Here is a 19,611-nt window from a genome sequence, read left to right as displayed (position 1 = left end):
ACACACATGCACATGCACGCAGTGACTCTCTTCCTAGTTGACATACAACTTCACACACTGCTACAAATGGATCACGTCTATTAACAGTGAAAGACAGAGTAATGCAAAGCTTGATATTCGATAGGCTGATTTACACCGAGACCTTTTCGTCACGCTATACCAAGTGACCTTATTAGCACTGTTCTGATAACAGTGCGACGTGTGAAATGCGGAAGCAGACAGTCATTTAATCAGTGCTGATTAGTAGCGTGTACCAATCTGGAATCGGGACACCACTGTGCTGGGCATTGCTGAGGTGATAAAAGAGGTGTTTGTGATTTGGTATGCAGGAATAGCAATAAAAGGCCAAAGCGATAGGCATTCTTTGATAGCATCAGATGTGCTTTCTGCACAAATGCCATCTGACATGCTTCATATTGCAGGCACATTTGCTTCTCTCATTCAGAGTGAGAGGGACTAAAGACTAAAGTGTTCACGGTGGCTCATAATCTAAATTGCATTTCTATTGGCTTGAATTAAAAGTAGAAGGTTGAAGACAACTTTTTCACATATTTATTACAGCACAGTGGTTTGACAGGAAGTCAGGGCCAGATCAGAGCAGATTATGTGGTCTGTCAATAAGGTTGAACCAGGTGGATGTCTGATGAAAACACTAATGGATCACAGTAAACAAGTCCGACCTTGGGCTATCGACACCTTTCACAAGATATCATCTGCAATAAAGCAAAATACCCACAGTGAGCCTTTAAACAGCCAAACTGTTTCAACAATACACAGCAGAACTATAAAAAGCAACTGTGTACACAATTACAGATCCAAACAGATTCAAATTGACAAGCAAGCACACACATGGCCATAAAATACATTTGGGAACACTTTTGCAGTTTACACCCAAGACACTAACAAATCACAAGATATCCAGTGTGTTGAGTTGTACCCAGTTAGTCCTCAGATAGTCCTTAAACACACTCTAACCTGCCTAGCAGAAAGTTCACTTTATTCTTTACTAGCCTATGGTATGTTTATTCACAGCAGATAAGCATTCATACAGCATTTAGACAACAACAAAATTACTGAATTGTTGAAAATAAAGAAAATATATACAGTATATAAAACAAAATTCATTCATTCATTTTTTTTTACACTTTTCCAGATGGGAAAATAGACATAACTGGATAAGGATCTGGGTTGTTGAACGGAGGATCAGTGTTCAAGCCTCAGCACTGCCAAGCTGCCACTGCTGGACCCTCGAGCAAGGACATTATTAAGCCTCTCTCTGCTCCGTGGTTCTGTATCATGGTTGACCCTGCACTCTGACCCCAACTTCCCAAAGGTTGGGATATGCAAAGAAAGAATTTTACTGTACTGTAATGTATAAGTGACAAATAAAGGCTTCTAATTATTTCCAGCCTAAAATGCTATACAAATATTATATATGCTCTAAACTGCTCTCAGTAACTCTCTTGTTCTTTAATCCTTGTGCTATTTTAATGGACTATAAATAGTAGGTTAACCTGATGATTGAACAACATGGAGCCATTTATTCATACTTTCCAACAAGCTTAAATTTGGTGGAACTGAAAGATACGATCTTGACTGAGTTTGAGCTTTAGGCCAAAAATCAGAGCTATAGCGTGCTCAGTAGAAACCCTGGAGCCAGCGCATGCTCAGTGATATCATACAGTACAAAGTTTCAGCTTCTCACTCAAACATAGTGGACATGGAAACTGCCCACTCCATGCTGGGGGCATGCTGGTTGATAACAGGTTGAGAGCTATTAGCTGAAGAGCAACTTCAGATGGTGCATTGAGAACTAGCTCAAGGTGCAGCATTATTAAATAAATATGTAGACAACTAAACTGTAGTTATCATTTGGACAAGTATATTGATTTTCATCATCAGGAAATGATTTTAGAGCTTTTGAGCCATGAATCACTGAGCTAAAATTTGGTACCTAGCTGACAATGGCTAATCCATCATGTTAAACAAAGCATTGTAAACAAGCAAAACCTGGAATTTTTCTGGGGACAAAAGCAATGATTGTTGTGTAGCTCTGACACCTGCAGTGAATTATCTATGTGAAAAGAGATAATGTCAATGTTTTTAAAAAAGGTTTAACAGGTTAAACAAAGCTAGCTACTTCCAGTGTTTGATAAAGTTATACAGTTACAGTATACTGTACAGTTACTTAAATTAATGTGAAATGTAGCTAATGTTAGCTGCCTTGGTTGATGCCATTACTTTGTTCACTCATGGTGGTTTTCTAGTAATAATAGCGGTATGAGAAGTTAGGTTAGACATCCAAATTAGCAACATACAGGAAAAATGGCAAAGAACTCACCAATGAGTGTTGGTTAGAACAGTTTACTCCTGATCAAGACTTGATTTAGCTACAGAATTGGCAAGACAGTATGTTGGAAAGTACATGTGTGTCATGGGGCCGAACTCTCATCAATTTTTATTAAAAAGGATCTCCCTTAATGTACATTTTTTGGAAACTAAATATATATGGGGAGATATCAAGGTCAACTGAGCTGAGAACACAAATGCAATAAATAATCTGGTAGATTTAAATGTACAGTACATCTGTCTTGTTTTCCATTCACTTACATTGAAATGGGGTTATTTTTTGTAATGGAACCAGCCATTAGAGGGCCTCAAAGCCAATTTGGCTTCACTTCTCCCTCCCTGTTAGGAAGTCCGCCCATATATACAGTACACACATGAGTCTCTGGGTTGCACATATTTAAAATCACTTTCTACTCCTTCATATTGTGGAAAACCAAAAAGCTTTCAACACAAAATAGTCGTGACACGCATAACTCTTAGTGTATAGTAATGGATAGAAAAATATATTGGCAGTAAGAAAACCATTAAGCAGAAGAAAGGTCACAATAAAGAAAAACTTTCAAAAGTCTGGAACAGTTAAAAGGAGAGTTTAGAGAATCATAATGGGGTGAATAAGACTTGAAAGATTACAGCCTCAGTGTTGTGTAGTTTGGTTGATTGTTGGCCTTGTCAAATTTTAAATTTCAGCAATCTAGCCATTACATCGGTTTGATGAAATAATTTTCTCAAAACAATCTGTCAGTGTAATCAGAATAATGGTCCCTGAAAAGCAGTGAAATTATTCTGTTCAGGAGATTTAGCTGTTCCGCTAACGTTTGTACATGTCTCTCTCTCCGCTCATAGATCTGGAAATTGTCAGTACGCATCAAATAATGCAAGCTTGTCTGCACTTTCTTACAATCTTTCTATCTGTTTTGATTCCCCCTTCATACAACTGTACACATCTGTCTATCCAATCATGCAACTTCCACTATGTTTTATCTGTCTGCTTCACTCAGACTGTCGGTCTAACCTATTCATTCCGCTCTCTTTCTGTGTGGGCGTGCTTCTCTACCACCTATCTTTTTGTCATTCTTGTTATCAGGACCCATACCTGACTTTCTCCATGAAACTGCCTGTCAGTTTGAGTGGTGAGTTCAGTTGCAAGCGCGTGGCAACAGTTGCAAGTCTGACTGGTTATATGTAGTTATATGTATAAATTTTACACACACAGGCACGCACACAAGCACACATGAACACACACACACGCACGCACAGACAGAATAGAAGAATGAATATATATTAGGAGTATAAATATCTGTTTTCGTACAGAAGTATGTTTATGTGAACCCTACCACGATGCCATGGCAGCACTAGAAATTCCTGAAATAAACAGGGCAGGAAAAAGAAGTTATCTGTATGTAGCTTTCTATCTAATCTTTGCAATTCAATGTTTTTTACAGTTTATTAAAATTTACATTTTTAGCTGAGAACAAGATCCTGCTTATAATATTATTTCTTCAGTATTGGAACGTTTTACATTCCAGATCAATCGCAAAATTTCAATGGACACAGTAAGAGAAACTACTAAGAAGCTGGAACACAGTGCTGCTGAGAGTTAAAATGGGGTCCTTAAAGCAGCACTGGATTATTCTGTGCAGATGATTTTCAAGAGGAGATTTTCTTTTAATAAAGATAAAGAACATTCTTTTAAGAACAATGAATACACGTGCAATTACTATACAAATGATTTAAAACAAAACAACAACAACAAAAAAATTTAATGTAATATTTTTAGAGCCCAGCAGAACTTTTTGAAGCAAAGGCTCAGTAAATAAAAGCTTATTTCTTCTACAGAAATATGTATCAAATAAATGGTTTAATTCTTAACCTTAGTAAGGCAGTGTTTATGTCAGGCTAATGAATGAGCTTGATGGAACAACATCGACTGCAGATGCCTGTGTATTCCAGATACTTTACACTTTTTTTTAAAACTTCACAATAAAGTAAAACCCTTGCACAATTTCTATACTGTAGAATCCCTGTCTCAATGCAGGCATGAAGTGTGAGGCACTCTTGCAAAGCTAAAAATAATCTTAAAAAAATAAATCGATTCTTTAATTGAATTCATTTAAATTAATTTATTACTTTACTAAAAATGGTATATTCTCCTGCTTTTAGACCATATTAATTTTTGCTATTTGGTCCCATGCCTAGTGTTTATGTTGTTGTACAGTATGTGGATGTGTTGGTGCTTTGTGGTTGAATACAGTAAGGAAGTCTGTGTCCCTCTTTTGGAAAGTGGAGAAAAATCGGGTGACTACGGTAATACACAACCTCTCTAATCTAACAAACATATGAGACACAACATTAAGTTGGGAAATTAGAACATGTGTTTGTTAGATTAGAACGGATGTCTATTAGGAGGATACAATTTCACCAACAATTCTTTATTAAGTCACTTTTATCTTTTCCATACAGTTATACTCACGTCTGAATAGACAGTGTGCACATCTGTGTGTATCGTATTAATAACAATGATTTGTGATTCAAATGTTTGAGTTTTCTGTATTAGGGATTATCCGTATCATGCTATTACCAGCATGAAAACAAGCTTTGTTTTTGTTCTTGTTACATAACCGTACCATTTTAAATCAATTTTATTGCTAGACTTAAAATTATGAGTCATACAATATATGATTTACTACAGAAACAATAACTTATGAGGGCAAGCGTATTAATATATACATCTCTCTATATAAATTCTTTTAAATAATCCTTAAAAAAAATTCTTTGTTAAAAAGGACACCTGTGATTTACCATTCAGCCAGAACTACTGTTAGAGCTGTGTTTTTATATAAATAAATAAATAAATAAATAAATAAATAAATAAATAAATAAATAAATAAATAAATAAATCTTCGCAAACAAAACAAATATCTCTAATAAATTAGCCATGGAATAAAAGTACATTCAACCAATACAATACATATAAATCTGAACCTTATTTGAAAACCATGCTACTTTTCTGCCACCGAGTTACTTTATTCCTGTATGCGAGTGTATTTTGGGAAGTGGTGAAGTGACAGACCTGTGCTTCAATAAAATACAACCCTCGCTTTCAAGCAAGGTGTAGCAAAGCGTGTGTGCATTCCAGAGCTGAAGGATTTCAAAGCTATAAATGCTGTATGAAAAAAAAGCAACGAGGCAAAAGAATGATGGCACACTCCTTTTCTTATCCTGTTTATAAGGTAAAAAGGCAAACACATTGATTCCCCTGCATGAGGGACTTCACATTCACTGAAGGCCCCTGGAGTGCCTGCTTTCCTTTTGGCGTGCTGCCATGTTGTTCTATGAGTGTATAATAGGAGAATGGGCTTGCTCTCTGTTGTGGCTGCTCTCCAGCAGTGAGTCGTGGGTCCAACACAAACACCACACCGAGAGATAAGGAAGGTGCAGCCGTGAGCTTGTGAATTGGTCACAGCTGAGAGTTAAAGAGTAACTCTTTCCTCTTAGACTCTAATCACCTGGCCTTAAGACAAATCAAGGCAGCCAACTTGAGATTTCCAGAGCTGATGATGTTAAAATGTTAGCACAAATTAGTTTACAGTACTGTATGTGGCAACCGTTTATACAACACGGGCTTTTGTAGTCTTTACTGATTGAGCTAATAAAATTTGTCCCAACATTTAATTAACAAATTGTGAATAGCAACCACTAATATTGCCTATAATTCTACATTTCTATACAGCGAAATGCATGTCAGTGTGTTCCGGGTCACCGTGAGAGCTCATCTGGTGAAAAATGTACTCTTCTGCCAGTTGCACCAACCATAGACACTGATATACAGTAAATTCATCTCGCATTGGAGTATTCTATGTATATTCAATTCAATGTATACAGTTGTCAGTGTGTTTCTGCTATAATTTGCTAAATAAGGAATACACAGTGTTTGATTTTGATAAATTACTCTCAGTATAAATACTAACTAACGTGAACTTGGGGGACAAAAAGTTGACATGTTCAATAAGCAATACTTCCTCTGAGCCGGTTATAACCTTATAAAGCATGATGTGTGTTTTATGAATAAAAAATGGTTGTAGATATTTTTTGTTTTTGTTGTAGCTCAAAATTGTATAGAAACCTGCACAATGATGACACAGTCAATAACATCGCTGCCTCACAGCTCCAGGGACCTGTCAATTTCTCTGCATGTTTTCCTCATGTCCACATGAGATTCTTCTAGGTTCTATGGTTTCCTCCGACTGATTGGCTACACTATGAGTAAATGAGTGTGAGCATTATGCCCTGTGATGGACTGGTGTGAAGTCCTCACCATGCTCAGTGTTCCCAAAACACACACACGGGACCCTGAGTAGAATAAAGTGGTTACTGAAGATGAATGAATAGATAAAATTTTGGATTTTGGATGGATTTTTTTTGGATTTTGGATGGATGGATGGATGGATGGAGTACAGTCTAATGGCCAGAGAGACAAAACAGTTCCTTAGTCATCTAGTAGAGCATGACAGACACAGCAGTCTACCACTGAACACGCACATAATAACTATTATTTTCACATTATTAGAGAATTACAAAATGTGTTGCAATAGTTATATTTTGAGTATATTTTGGCGAGCCTGGTGTTCTAGGTAAGAATTCTTGAATCCTAGTTCTGGAGAACCACCGACTACATATTTTGGTACAGTATAGTCATTGATACTCATTATCAAGCTTCAGCTAGAATGAACTGGGGTATTTAAAGGAGCAAAAACATTCACATTTGCATATGGTTGTACTTCACAATGAGGCTTGGTAAACACTGCTCAGGTTAAATAGATAAGTTCAAAACAGATGAAATGTGCAATATTTATCTTGGCAGAATTACTCTACATCCTCTTACAGCCTTATAATTTCACAATTTGGCATAGAAACAGCAGTTTCAGTGACAAGAGAATGAACACAGATAAGTCTACTTATAAGTATGTGTCTTAATGGTCAATGTAACCAGAGCATCTAGTTCACTGAAGCTCTGTGGACAAAAGACACTTCTTCACTAGTCAGGAAAATCATTTCCCAAATGACAGGTTTCGTACTCATTGTCTGATAAGAGCAATTTGGCATCGGTCTGAGAGAACTTATCCCATTATGAGGAGCCCTCACCTTATCAACCTGATGTTTACTCATGCCAGACGCTAGTCACATTAACCGTCACTCCTGGCAACTGTGCTATCACTACATTTCAGACTCAGTGATGAAAACCGATTTTTTTCCCCCTGCGTTTCCACCCTGTTTTTAAAAGCCTGTGAGCTTTTTCCCCAACCAAGGTTTCTCTAAAGCCTGATGAGATTTAGACATACATAGATGCATGAGCACACTGTGTACGTGTGTGTGTGTGTGTGTGTGTGTGTGTGTGTGTGTGTGTGTGTGTGTGTGTGTGTGTGTGTGTGTGTGTGTGTGTGTGTGTGTGTGTGTGCGTGTGTGTGTGTGTGTGCGTGTGGGTGTGCGCGCGCATCTCATTGTTAGGGTTATTAACCATGGGAATGAAGGTAAGATGACTAGAAATGTATCAGTGAGCAGAGAATTTCACAATTAAATCATTAAATCAGACAAATCAGTAGGCTGAGCAAAACATATACTAGACACATAGCAGAATGTAGTTGATGGTAGAAAAATGACAGACATTTTTTCAGAAACGGGAGCACACAGGTATATGTAATGAATGGAGAAAGTGAACAAAAAGTCCAAAGCAAAGATACAATATAACAACAATTTGCTGATCTCTCGACTCAAAACCAATGTGTTGCATTAGAAACTTTGCTAAAAGAGAATCATCTAATGCTTGTTTGTTCCTTTAGACTAATTTGAACAAGAAGAGAACATTATAAAAAACAAACCAGCAAGTTTGGGGGCTTATGCTACAACCTTAAATAATATTACATTTATTAAGTCATAAATTCTGACTTGATAAGTCCTAGAAATTGAAATATGGTGCCATTTAAGGAATTTGTATTTAGACAACTCACCCTGTGGATGGTGTCATGATACAGCCTCCACGTTCCACTGTCATCCCACAGCCACACCCCCGCTCGGGAGTGTCATGGTTCATTCCAAAGTTGTGGCCTAATTCATGAGCTAAAGTCACGGCTGCTCCCAGTGGATTGTCTGAGTGATCCTGGATGGAGTGAAAACATGGAACAGCATAACTGAACTGAATCATAACAGCTCAACAGTCATGCATTATTACTGAACTGCAGAACTTCTACTTCGATAAAAGAAAACGAGAAAAAAAATCCCTCTAAACCTGAGCTTAATACTTTTGCGTCCACTTTTAGTCTTACTTGTGTAAGATTGTTTTTTTTTATTATTATTTTAATATACTTATACATACTTATGGCCACTTAATGTATCTCGTGGTACACTGAACTAATTTAGGGTTAATACAAAATAAAATAAATACAATTTCATCTCACTACATTTGGTAGAAGTAGCTGTACCATTCAATAAACCAAATTCATCACTTCCTGTCTTGATTATATCGATTATATGTCAATTTTGGATTTTACAGCAACAATGCAAGATATTTCTCTGACTTATTTGATATAAAGATAAGACCTGTTAGCGGTCATCCAGTTCTACTTTAGATGGATGTTTCGATTGTGAAATACACACAGCCTTTTAAAAAACAGAGCATGGCACTGGAAGGAACACACCTATAGAAGAGATCAAACTGACCAAAGACAGGAAAAAAAAAAACGTAATCTCTCTCTCTCTGTTTCGTCACAAGCGGCTGATCTGCTGACACCACCAAGTCAATTAATAAGCACCATTTATCACAGCAGACAGCTGCAGTTAATTATCACATACTCGTAATCACTTCTCCCAGAAGAGACTCCATTGAATTTAAAATACAGGAACTTTTGCCACACCCAGAATGGGACATATTCCTAGCGCGCGAGTGATTTATCTGGGTTAATAAAAATGTAAATGTGTGGTATTTAGCTGCCATTTGCAACCACAGGTGATTTTTTTTGATTGACAATCGACTGCTGAGGCCTGAAGAGAATGTAGGTGCTTCTAAAGGACCTTGGGGAGCCCCTGCAGTGTTCCTACTTAATTAGATTCATTACAACTCAAAAATCACACTTGGTTCACCTAGCACAAGTCACTACAGCTCAAGGCAGCATAATAAAGCCAATCATATGTGGGTAAAAAAAAAAAGATTTCACATAAAAAAAAACAAGTGTTTCAAAATGTTTATAAGTCATGAATAAACCATTAAAGAAGGAGAAAAAGTTTTTGTTTTTTTTGAAGAATCGTTTTTTTTTCTTCCGATTTTTTTTTTTATTCGTGTGCCTTAAGCTGAGTGAGTCCTGCAGAGAATCAACTTACTCTCACACTAGCCTTCATATCCCACTGAGATAAACGCCACTAAATGCTGAGTGAATGACAGATTTTGTAAAATAAACGACCAGTAGAAGCCTGGTAGCCAAATAGCATAAACACCCAGGGACTGTAGTAATAATTAGGAAGGAAAAAGGAGAGTTTAGTTTAAGAGTTCCTATAGCGCACCCTTAATAGCATACAGGAGTCGGAGTTCATGCACAAGCTGAAAAAAATTTTTCAGGAATGTGTGAGCAAAGCATCGTATTAAGACGCAAAATTTAGCTAATGTTCAAGAATGTGACGCATCTCATACTTAGTTTCCATTTCACACATGTGTAAACGAATAATATTATAATACTAATAATATTTGGGATACTAACAATTATTAGTATTTAACTAATTGTGTATTAACTAATAATTGTTTCAGTAAATTTTTTATATTTATTTTTTTAACTAAATAACATTAACAACATGGATCCAAGCTACATTTGTCTACATCATGTGCTATGATGATTTATGTGTTAGTTATGTCTAAAAGGCAGGTGACTTTGCAATTCACGTTCCATCCGAAGGATTACTTGTTCAGTCTCTTGTCATTTCCAGACCGCACTACTGCAACTCACTGCAGGCAGGTCTACCAACACAATTCATCCTCTACAAATGATCCAAAATGTAGATACGCAACTTATTTTCAACCTGCCTAAGTTCTCACATACCACCCACTGCTGTGCCCCCCCCCCCCCCCCACTGGCTTTTGGTAGCTGCACGCATCAGATTCAAAACACTGATGCTTGCCTAGAAAGCCAAAAATAGACCAGCTCCCTCTTACCTCAAAGCTCTTATCAATGCTTGCACTGCAACTCGCTCCCTCATAGCTACTTGCTTTACTGCTCCTACCATCTCTTAGGGGAAGAGGTAGGTATACAGCAAGACTCTTTTCTGTTCTGGCAAAGAGGTGGTGGAATGAACTTCCCCTCTATCCTCTATATCCAAAGTCACTGGCTATCTTTAAACGACGGGTGAAGACCTACCTCTTCCGGAAACACTTAAACTAGCACTTTTCCCTGTTTGTTTTATGTGAATTTAAAAAAAAAAAAAACAGAGTTCGTAACCTAGTAAACCAGTGTTAATGTATTCCTTGATAGAGACTTTTTTACGTCACTCTGGATAAGGGGTGTCTGCTAAATGCCGTAAATGTAATGTAAATTCATAACTTTTACATGCACATACATACAACAAAGGCAAAATTAACCCTGAATTACTTATTTACTCAGTGGGAGGAAACCAGAAAATGTCTGACAGAACCATCACAGGCATGCACAGAATCTCCACACTGTGATGTCTGTAATGTCTAAACTTCTTTCTTGACATGATGGATTAGTTTCACTTTGTCTACCTGCTGATCTGATACTTCACTTCATCTCTACATACAGTAAAGAGAGCGATGCAGCAGTGTTTACTCCTTTAGCCTATCCAGCTCTCTCACATCCTCATGTGTATTCCCTGCTCAAAATGATTAGTTTCCAATGCTTTAACATGTCAATACATTGTTGTTGTCATCTTTGACCTAGCTGAGCTAAGTTTCTACAGTAACACAGCTCTACTGTGTTCACCTATAGCTTGTGAACTTAATAAAACCGGAAATTCATTCCTCATGTTTAAGATGTGTTCTCATGTTTTTCTTGCATCATTAATATCATCTTGTATCATCATAAATCCACCACTGAATAGAATTACTAAAACATTAGAAATCTTTTAAAATGAACTTTTTAAATGTGTTTTACAGCAGAAATCTGTCAAAATGATTCACCATGACGATTCCTCCAGACTGCTCTGCGGTACACATGCTCATGATGGGGGCCATGCCAATGGTAGTCCCCTGGAAATACACACCACTGAAACACAAGTGCAAATATTCATGTTTTATTATATAAATGCATTCTATTAGGATTTTACCTGGAGTCATGGGTTTGTTTAAAAAGTACAATATGTATGTATATATGTATGTCTGTATGTATGTATGAAGTACATGTGTGTCATGATGAGTAGGAAGCTCTCGGTATGGTACTGACATACGGGTAGTGCAGATGTGTTGTAATGTCTGGTGTGAGTATACCTGATAAGCTGAGCATTGTCATGAGGTCTGAGAGGTAGCAGTTTGAGTTTTCTCCAGTCTAGAAACTCATGCAGGGTAGTAAACGGGTCCTGTGTCACTGCACATTTGTCAGAGTCACTCCAAACCTCCAGCCCCACCAGAGCTACTCTGATATTTAGAACCCTGTAGAACTGAAACACAGACTTATGGACATTTTGTTTGCTTTTCAGTACTCGGTGTTCATTCATTCATTCATTTTCTACCGCTTATCCGAACTTCTCGAGTCATGGGGAGCCTCAGGCGTCATCGGGCATCAAGGCAGGATACACCCTGGACGGAGTACCAACCCATCGCAGGGCACACACACTCTCATTCACTCACACACTACAGACAATTTTCCAGAGATACCAATCAACCTACCATGCATGTCTTTGGACCGGGGGAGGAAACCGGAGTACCCGGAGGAAACCCGTAAGGCACGGGGAGAACATGCAAACTCCAACAAGGCGGAGGCGGGAATCGAACCCCCAACCCTGGAGGTGTGAGGCAAACGTGCTAACCACTAAGCCACCGTGCCCCCCTTACTCGCTGTTCAGATTATGTAAATTCATGTATGTAGTTCTCATCTAACTCCCACACAAGTAACATTAAAGCCCCAGTTTAAGCCTAAGTCTTTGTCTACATACTGATGTGTACAACTCCAATCAATCCATCCTCTGTACTGCTTATAATAAACTGGTTCATGAGAAATCCTTTAAAAAGGGACACAAGATGGTTGACTCTCTGGATTCCCAGTCCATCATAAGACACAATCTCACACAGACACTTACACATTTCCAATATGCCTATAACACGTCTTTGGACTGGAAAACAAAACCAGCGTACCAGGAGGAAACCCCTTGAAACATGAGGAGAACATGCAAAGTCCATGAATACAGGGCAGAGGTAGGAATCAAACCTTGGTACATGGAAATATGAGGCAAACCTGCCAAACCCTCATGCCCCCATATGTACAACTTCAGTATTAAAAGTGCGTTAGGGATTTTTATTCAAGATTAGGTCTGAAAGTGTAGTATGTTCAACAAAAGATTAAGCCCTACTCTCTTTATTAACCGTTTGCAACCATTAGCATGCTCAGCAATTCTGCAGCTTGGCAGCAAAATTACAGCATGCTGAAATTCGGCTCATGCTGATTCATAAGAACAGTCAAGAGTGTTGTCACTGTCCTGGTTTTTGTTTGTAATGAGATCTCATGAGGTTTTTTTTAGCTCCAGTGTTAGCATCGATAGCTGAACGTAAGGCCATTCAACTGCTTGAAAGCAAAGTTATATCACTATAAACACGTGAAATTCAGCTAATAATGATTTATGAGAATGGTCAAGGGTATCATTTCTGTCCTGTTTTTCTGTGTAATGAGCTCTCATGAGCTTTTAAACTCTAGTCTTAGCATTTTTAGCATTAGCTTCACTGGAATAGTTTTACTATGTTTTGTGTTGTGCAGTATGTTTAAAGTGCATCTTTCCAAACAAACAGAGATGGGAGGTGGAGAGAATGGGTTTGTGGAGTGTATATAAAACGGGTTTTCTCAGCTACATGTCTAAATATTTTCCTTTAAATAATGTTATACATACAGTACTTTCTAGGTTATTTGTATTAGAACCAAATACATTTTTGTAATCATTTTTAAGAATGACTGTTGCACTTGGAAATCCTTACTACACAAACTTATCTCTGAACACGCAAACACATCTATCTACAAACCATGGCAAGCTGTGCTTCTACGATATTGCTTTCTCCCAACAGGCCTTTTGTCGGAGAGATCATTTTGGAAATCCTAGACTACTATGTGTCCATTACATCCAATATCCTTTCCAAAACAATGTGCATTAACATGGATATGCTGTTATTATTACCTCCACTTTTATGAGAAGGCTTTCCACTAGAATTTGGAGCATGACTATGGGGATTTGTGGTCACTTAGCCACGAGAGCATTAGTGAGATCAGGCAGTGATGATATGTGAGATGATATTGGGTGCACTCAGTGTTCCAAGTCAACTCAAAGGTGTTCCTAGTTGCATTGTCAGGGGCTTTGTCATGCTGGAACACGTTAGAGCATCTTATGCGTTACAGCAAAAGGAAATCTCAAAGCTATAGCATGCAAAGTCATTCTATACAACTGTGTGATTCTGATATATTTGGCAACAGTTCAGGAAAAGTCTTACATACTGTATGTGTGAAAGTCTCTACATACTGTATATCAGGCCATATCATGTATATCTGCAAGTCAGCTATTTGATTCCAGTGATGTGCATCATACCTTGTCAACATAATTAGCGATCTCAGCCATCCTCTGCTTCACCTTCTCTACATCTTTCCCATGTTTATGATACTGGAGAAAGAGAGATGGATGCATCAAAACTTGGACAGAAGTGTGCAACTCATTACTGAAGGCATGACAAAAAATCTCAGAACATGTGAATGAATGAATGAATGAATCAGTAGAGATATTTCAGGACAAATATCTCAAAACATTCTTTTATTTTTTCTAAAATAATACGCAAAACAGAAGGGAAAAAATGGAAAATCATCTTATCTGTTAATTGATGAAATCTACAAAACGTAACGAACAAGCGAATCTAACAAGTATTTGTTTGTGTATGTGTAGTAAGCAGATCTGCAATGTCATGAGAAATACTGGGAGGAGGAAATAAAACAAAATGGCAATTTATCATCATTTAATTAATAATGCTGCCAAATAATCAAATCATTTTAATTGTTTAATGGGAAAGTCATCAAAAAGTCAACAGAGCTTTTTTAACAAGCAAATATATAAATTGTGTTAGAATTAATGTCAGAGTAAATGTTAAAAATTAGGAACACTCTTAACTTTAAAAAGCAAGAACACACTCTCTCTCTCTCTCTCTCTCTCTCTCTCTCTCTCTCTCTCTCTCTCTCTCTATCTTTCATGCACACACACACACACACACACACACACACACACACACACACACACACACACACACACACACACACACACACACACACACACACACACACACACACACACACAATTCAAACAACAGCTGCTGTGGTCATCATTTCCTTTACAGCTGATGGCCATTTTTGACAAGCACTTCCTGTTTCCTGTCTGGCCAGTAGGAAACTGGCTACTTCCTGTGTAAAACCCCCACTCTGACCTGATTTTGGGGCAAGCCAAAACAACAACAGACCCTCACGGTGTTCCATGTTATGGCCTGTAAATCCATGGCCTATCCCTTAACCCTAGGTGGGTTATGGGCTCATAGACCTTGTCAACGGATGAGTGGCATCTGCTGTCCTATGGGCATTAAAGCTAACCTGGCAAAACCTACCTCCCTGTTGTCTGCCACAATAATGAGCTCCACATATTTGGTGGTCTTCTGTGCATCTCTTTTATGCTGTAAGAGAGACAACAGACAGTTAGAAAAACATGAATTGAAAACATGTTGCATAGAGGAGTATTGCTAAAATAGGAACCTATAGGAACCTATATTCAAATATGATCTTGCATTCACTTCGTATCAATCTGTTTTTACCTCTTATTCATGTGTACTTTTTTGCTGAATATTTGTTTCTATATTTTCCCAATTCAGAAAAGTTTGTGATCCCTGCAGGTTAATTAACTTGCCCACAATCAACCAGATTGTCTTGACAGGTGTGTGTTGTGCAGTAGGCTAAGGTGCTATAGTTACATCATTGAGGTGCGACATATGACTGTTAAGAACATTATGTATTAAAACAACTGTGTAACAAACAAAAATGTTCCTCTTGGAAAAAGGAGGTTTATTTTCCTTCTTTATATACTTGCACAACAGGTAACAACAGATAAAGCAAAAAAATTGCCTAGGACATGATATCTATCTATCTATCTATCTATCTATCTATCTATCTATCTATCTATCTATCTATCTATCTATCTATCTATCTATCTATCTATCTATCGATCCATCGATCCATCCATCCATCCATCCATCTATCTATCTATCTATCTATCTATCTATCTATCTATCTATCTATCTATCTATCTATCTATCTATCTATCTATCTATCTATCTATCAGGTCACGCTGATGTGCCTGAATCAGACACAATTTTTATTTAAAATCAGTTGGACATGGTGTTGTTTACTGGCAATTAGAAATGACTATGAAATTAACTGACAAACCGTTTAACAAAACTACATAGCTTTCATATAATCGACATAAATTAAAACAGCAAGATAGCGCTAGCAATCACATGTTTAATTAACAAACTTTGCTTACTGCAGCTTTCAGTGCAAGCTCTAAGAAAATTGTACTGCAGGCTAAGACACTTAACATAATTAAAATACTGTCAGAGTACTCTTTGTCTTTTGGTTGTAATCCATAATAATACATGAATAACATTTTAGTTAATGCCAATCCAGGATCAAATTTTTGAAATATTCGTCAGTCCTCTTATAAGCAAGTAGTCTCAAGTTGCTAGGTTAATTAGCTCCTTTTGAATCAGTTATATATAACTCTATACAGCACCAAAGAAATTGTAATGATTTACAAATGTAAAGCCAGCATTTCTAACTAAAGATTATTAAAAAAAGATTTGAAAGCGGAGACTTCAACTGAAGAAGATCAGAAAACATAAAAGATCTCATTTTCAACCGCTAGCAAATGCTTGTCCTCACCCATGTAACGAAATTAAGATGACTGCTATGAACACTATGGTAGATAATCACATATCATTGCTAGCTGACATTATATAACCTACTTGTATGTTGAACAAACTGCAACTGTTCCCTGCTTGTGTCCTATTGCTCTTCTCACTGGCAGCGTTCTCTACAGTAAGTCATTTCTGTCGCTTTATTAATCCATTCGATCCATTTCCATGATTTAATTATTAGCTAGCTATCTGACTCCCCTGAACACATCATTAGTTAGTAAGCACTGCAACTCATTTTTCCTTTTCCCCATTCCCCTTCCCATCTTAATCATTGCAGTCTTTCAAATTTTGCCTCCACCTCCGAGATACAGAATCGGAAGGGGTTTTTGCTTGCATTCAAAGTTCACTACACTGCCTGCTGTGTCATCACTTTAAGATATGAGTAGATATGTTTACACAAGTATATCAATGGTTACTTTTTTATTCTGGCCAGTACATCCCTTTAAAATGGTGTATCTTGGAATGTACACTTATATTATAATGTACTCTTATCTTGTAATGTATTGCCATTTCCCCAGTTGCCTTCAATCTGTGTACAGTGGTACCTCGAGATACGAGCAGCCTAACATACGAGTTTTTCGAGATACGAGCCGGAGCTCGGGCCATATTTTCGTTCAAGATACGAGCCCAAATCCGAGATACGAGCCGTGTTTCCGGAGCGTCCTGCTAGTTGGCACGCAGGGTCGAGCATCATCCGAGAGCATCTCTCGCTCACTCGCACGTGTTACCCGCTTGAATCAAAGTGTATCTTGTGCGCTGTACTCTTTTTTGCTTGAAAGTGGCAACTGGCCGTGCTTCAGCGCTTTTTGTCACATTTTCACTTGTTTGTCACATTTTCGAAGCATTTTGAAAGGCAGGCAAAAGCAAAGTTCTTTGGATACATTTTTATTGAAAAGAGCTGCGAGTGAAAGTGCAGAAAGTGCAGCCAAGAAGGCAAAAACAAGTGATGATTAAATTTACATAAATGTTAAGCTTAGTTTAAGTTTAAAGTTAAGTGCATTGTTTTAAGTTTTTTCTTCGATTTGAAATAAGGAAAGTGTAGTTTTAGTTTTAAAGTTACGAAAATAGTTTTAAGTTCTAAAAAAGCACCGTTTACGTACGTGTCTAGAGTGCCTGCATCCCTTCCTCCCTCCCTCCCTCCTCCTCGCCGTTCACCTTCGTTAGCCGCACTCGTCTGTCTCCAAGGTAAGACTATTATGCTAAATAACTTTTATTTCTTTATTTCATATTTTGTTATGTATTTGTTACTTATACATGTTTATTAGTTATTTAAAAACATATCTTTATTCATAATTTACAATGGTTTGGGGATTTTTCATATGTCCGGAACGGATTAAATCGAATTCGGTTATTTTAAATGGGAGAAATTCGTTTGAGATACGAGCCGATTGACTTACGAGCTCGGTTCTGGAACGAATTAAACTCGTATCTCGAGGTACCACTGTATTCATTCATTCATTCATTTTCTAATGCTTTGTTCAAACTTCTCGGATCACGGGGAGCCTGTGCTTATCTCAGGCGTCATCGGGCATCGAGGCAGGATACACCCTTTACGGAGTGCCAACCCATCGCAGGGCACACACACACTCTCACACACTATGGACAAAGATGCCAATCAACCTCCCATGCATGTCTTTGGACCGGGGGAGGAAACCGGAGTACCCGGAGGAAACCCCTGAGGCACAGGGAGAACATGCAAACTCTACACACACAAGGCGGGGGCGGGAATCGAACCCCCAACCCTGGAGGTGTGAGGCAAACGTGCTAACCACTAAGCCACCATGTCCCCCTAATCTGTGTATTTTCATAGTTAATTTTAATATTTTTATTTGCTTCAACACAAAATAACAAAAACACTGATCTCTCTATTTGAGGCAATTTTTCTCAAAAATAAAAGAAATGCTATCATGGCTCTTGATGCCATAGTTTTAAGCTGGTGCAGGGCAACATTAACAGTAGTTAAGATAAGAAAAACCTTATTGATCCCACAGTGGGTACATTCAATTAAATGATAAAATATTGCACAATAACATCACTGTAATGCAGTGTTATAAATTCTGACAGCCGCTGGTATGAATGACACCTTGGGTGTAGCAGTCCCATGAAGTCCTCCACAGAGTACAATGGGAGTTATGACTGTTATTTGAAACCGTATTGCTCACTAGTAAGTAAAACTCTTTATTACAACTGACCCCTTATGTTGTTACTGAAATGATCATTTCTGTGTTATTATAAAAGGGTTTTTTATAATAATATACATTAATATACATAGCAGGTGTGTGTGGTGGCCTCGGAAAATCAATAATTTGGGGAAAATTGAAATTACTGAAAAGAAAATGAGAAAACTGCATGTTTCTTAAACACAAAGTTATAGCATTATAAAGCCTGGTAACTTAAAATAAATGAATAAATAATTTCAAGATTTTATTTCAACTCTGCTGAAATATGCCAACATGTGACTAGCTGAAAGCATTACTAATATATATTGATTTTATTTGCATATTTAATCTACAAGCAAGAGTGCTTTTATAACGACTATCAGCACGGCGGTAACTCGGCTGTCAGCACGAGTCCTGAAGTTATTCATATTTACACTCATTGAAATGTGCTTTAAATGTCTCTATTTTAATAATCGGTGTTAGATGTGGAGCGAATGAAAAAAAGAGAGATATTTTCTAACCCTGGAGTTGAAGGATTGTAACAGTTCCTGGACATTCCCTTGGCTGATGTTGGACATGTTGTGTCCATGACCACAGATTCCTGAAGGGAAGCGTAAATGTTCTCCTCTGTAAACCATGTGTGTACCGTTGTCTGGCTCAAAAGCAGGCTCCACCATGAACATCTCATTTGTAAGTAAGATGAACCCCCTGTGGACCAAGCATACAGGAAACAATATTAAGAAATAATGGCTAATATAACAGTGGTAATGCTGGCCTTACATTGTAATCACATTTACATGGAGATTTTGGAGCGAAATAAGATCTCACAGAGACCACAGAAAACCCACAAGTGGAACATTTATTATTATTATTTTTTTATTTATTACAGCTTGGGTCTGTGCCTAATTC

The 19,611-nt window shown here is 37.7% G+C and overlaps 1 protein-coding gene across 2 annotated transcripts in view; it reads right to left on the bottom strand.

Annotated features, from left to right (window-relative positions):
- The window catches only part of adam12b (ADAM metallopeptidase domain 12b), a 114,307-nt gene that overhangs the window by 32,219 nt on the left and 62,477 nt on the right, over nucleotides 1–19,611 (bottom strand). For both annotated transcript variants that reach the window (XM_027172714.2, XM_047821818.1), the window contains exons 6-11: nucleotides 19,224–19,410; nucleotides 15,182–15,247; nucleotides 14,128–14,199; nucleotides 11,831–12,000; nucleotides 11,525–11,609; nucleotides 8,355–8,503 (exon numbers count right to left, since the gene is read on the bottom strand). In XM_027172714.2, the coding sequence (XP_027028515.1) occupies nucleotides 8,355–8,503; nucleotides 11,525–11,609; nucleotides 11,831–12,000; nucleotides 14,128–14,199; nucleotides 15,182–15,247; nucleotides 19,224–19,410 (729 nt within the window). The remainder of the gene's footprint in view (nucleotides 1–8,354; nucleotides 8,504–11,524; nucleotides 11,610–11,830; nucleotides 12,001–14,127; nucleotides 14,200–15,181; nucleotides 15,248–19,223; nucleotides 19,411–19,611) is intronic.

Source organism: Tachysurus fulvidraco, chromosome 12, assembly GCF_022655615.1.
Source record: "Tachysurus fulvidraco isolate hzauxx_2018 chromosome 12, HZAU_PFXX_2.0, whole genome shotgun sequence".
Taxonomy (NCBI): domain Eukaryota; kingdom Metazoa; phylum Chordata; class Actinopteri; order Siluriformes; family Bagridae; genus Tachysurus; species Tachysurus fulvidraco.
The sequence above is the reverse complement of the archived record's forward strand: the minus strand, read 5'-3'. Positions and strand labels throughout refer to the sequence as shown.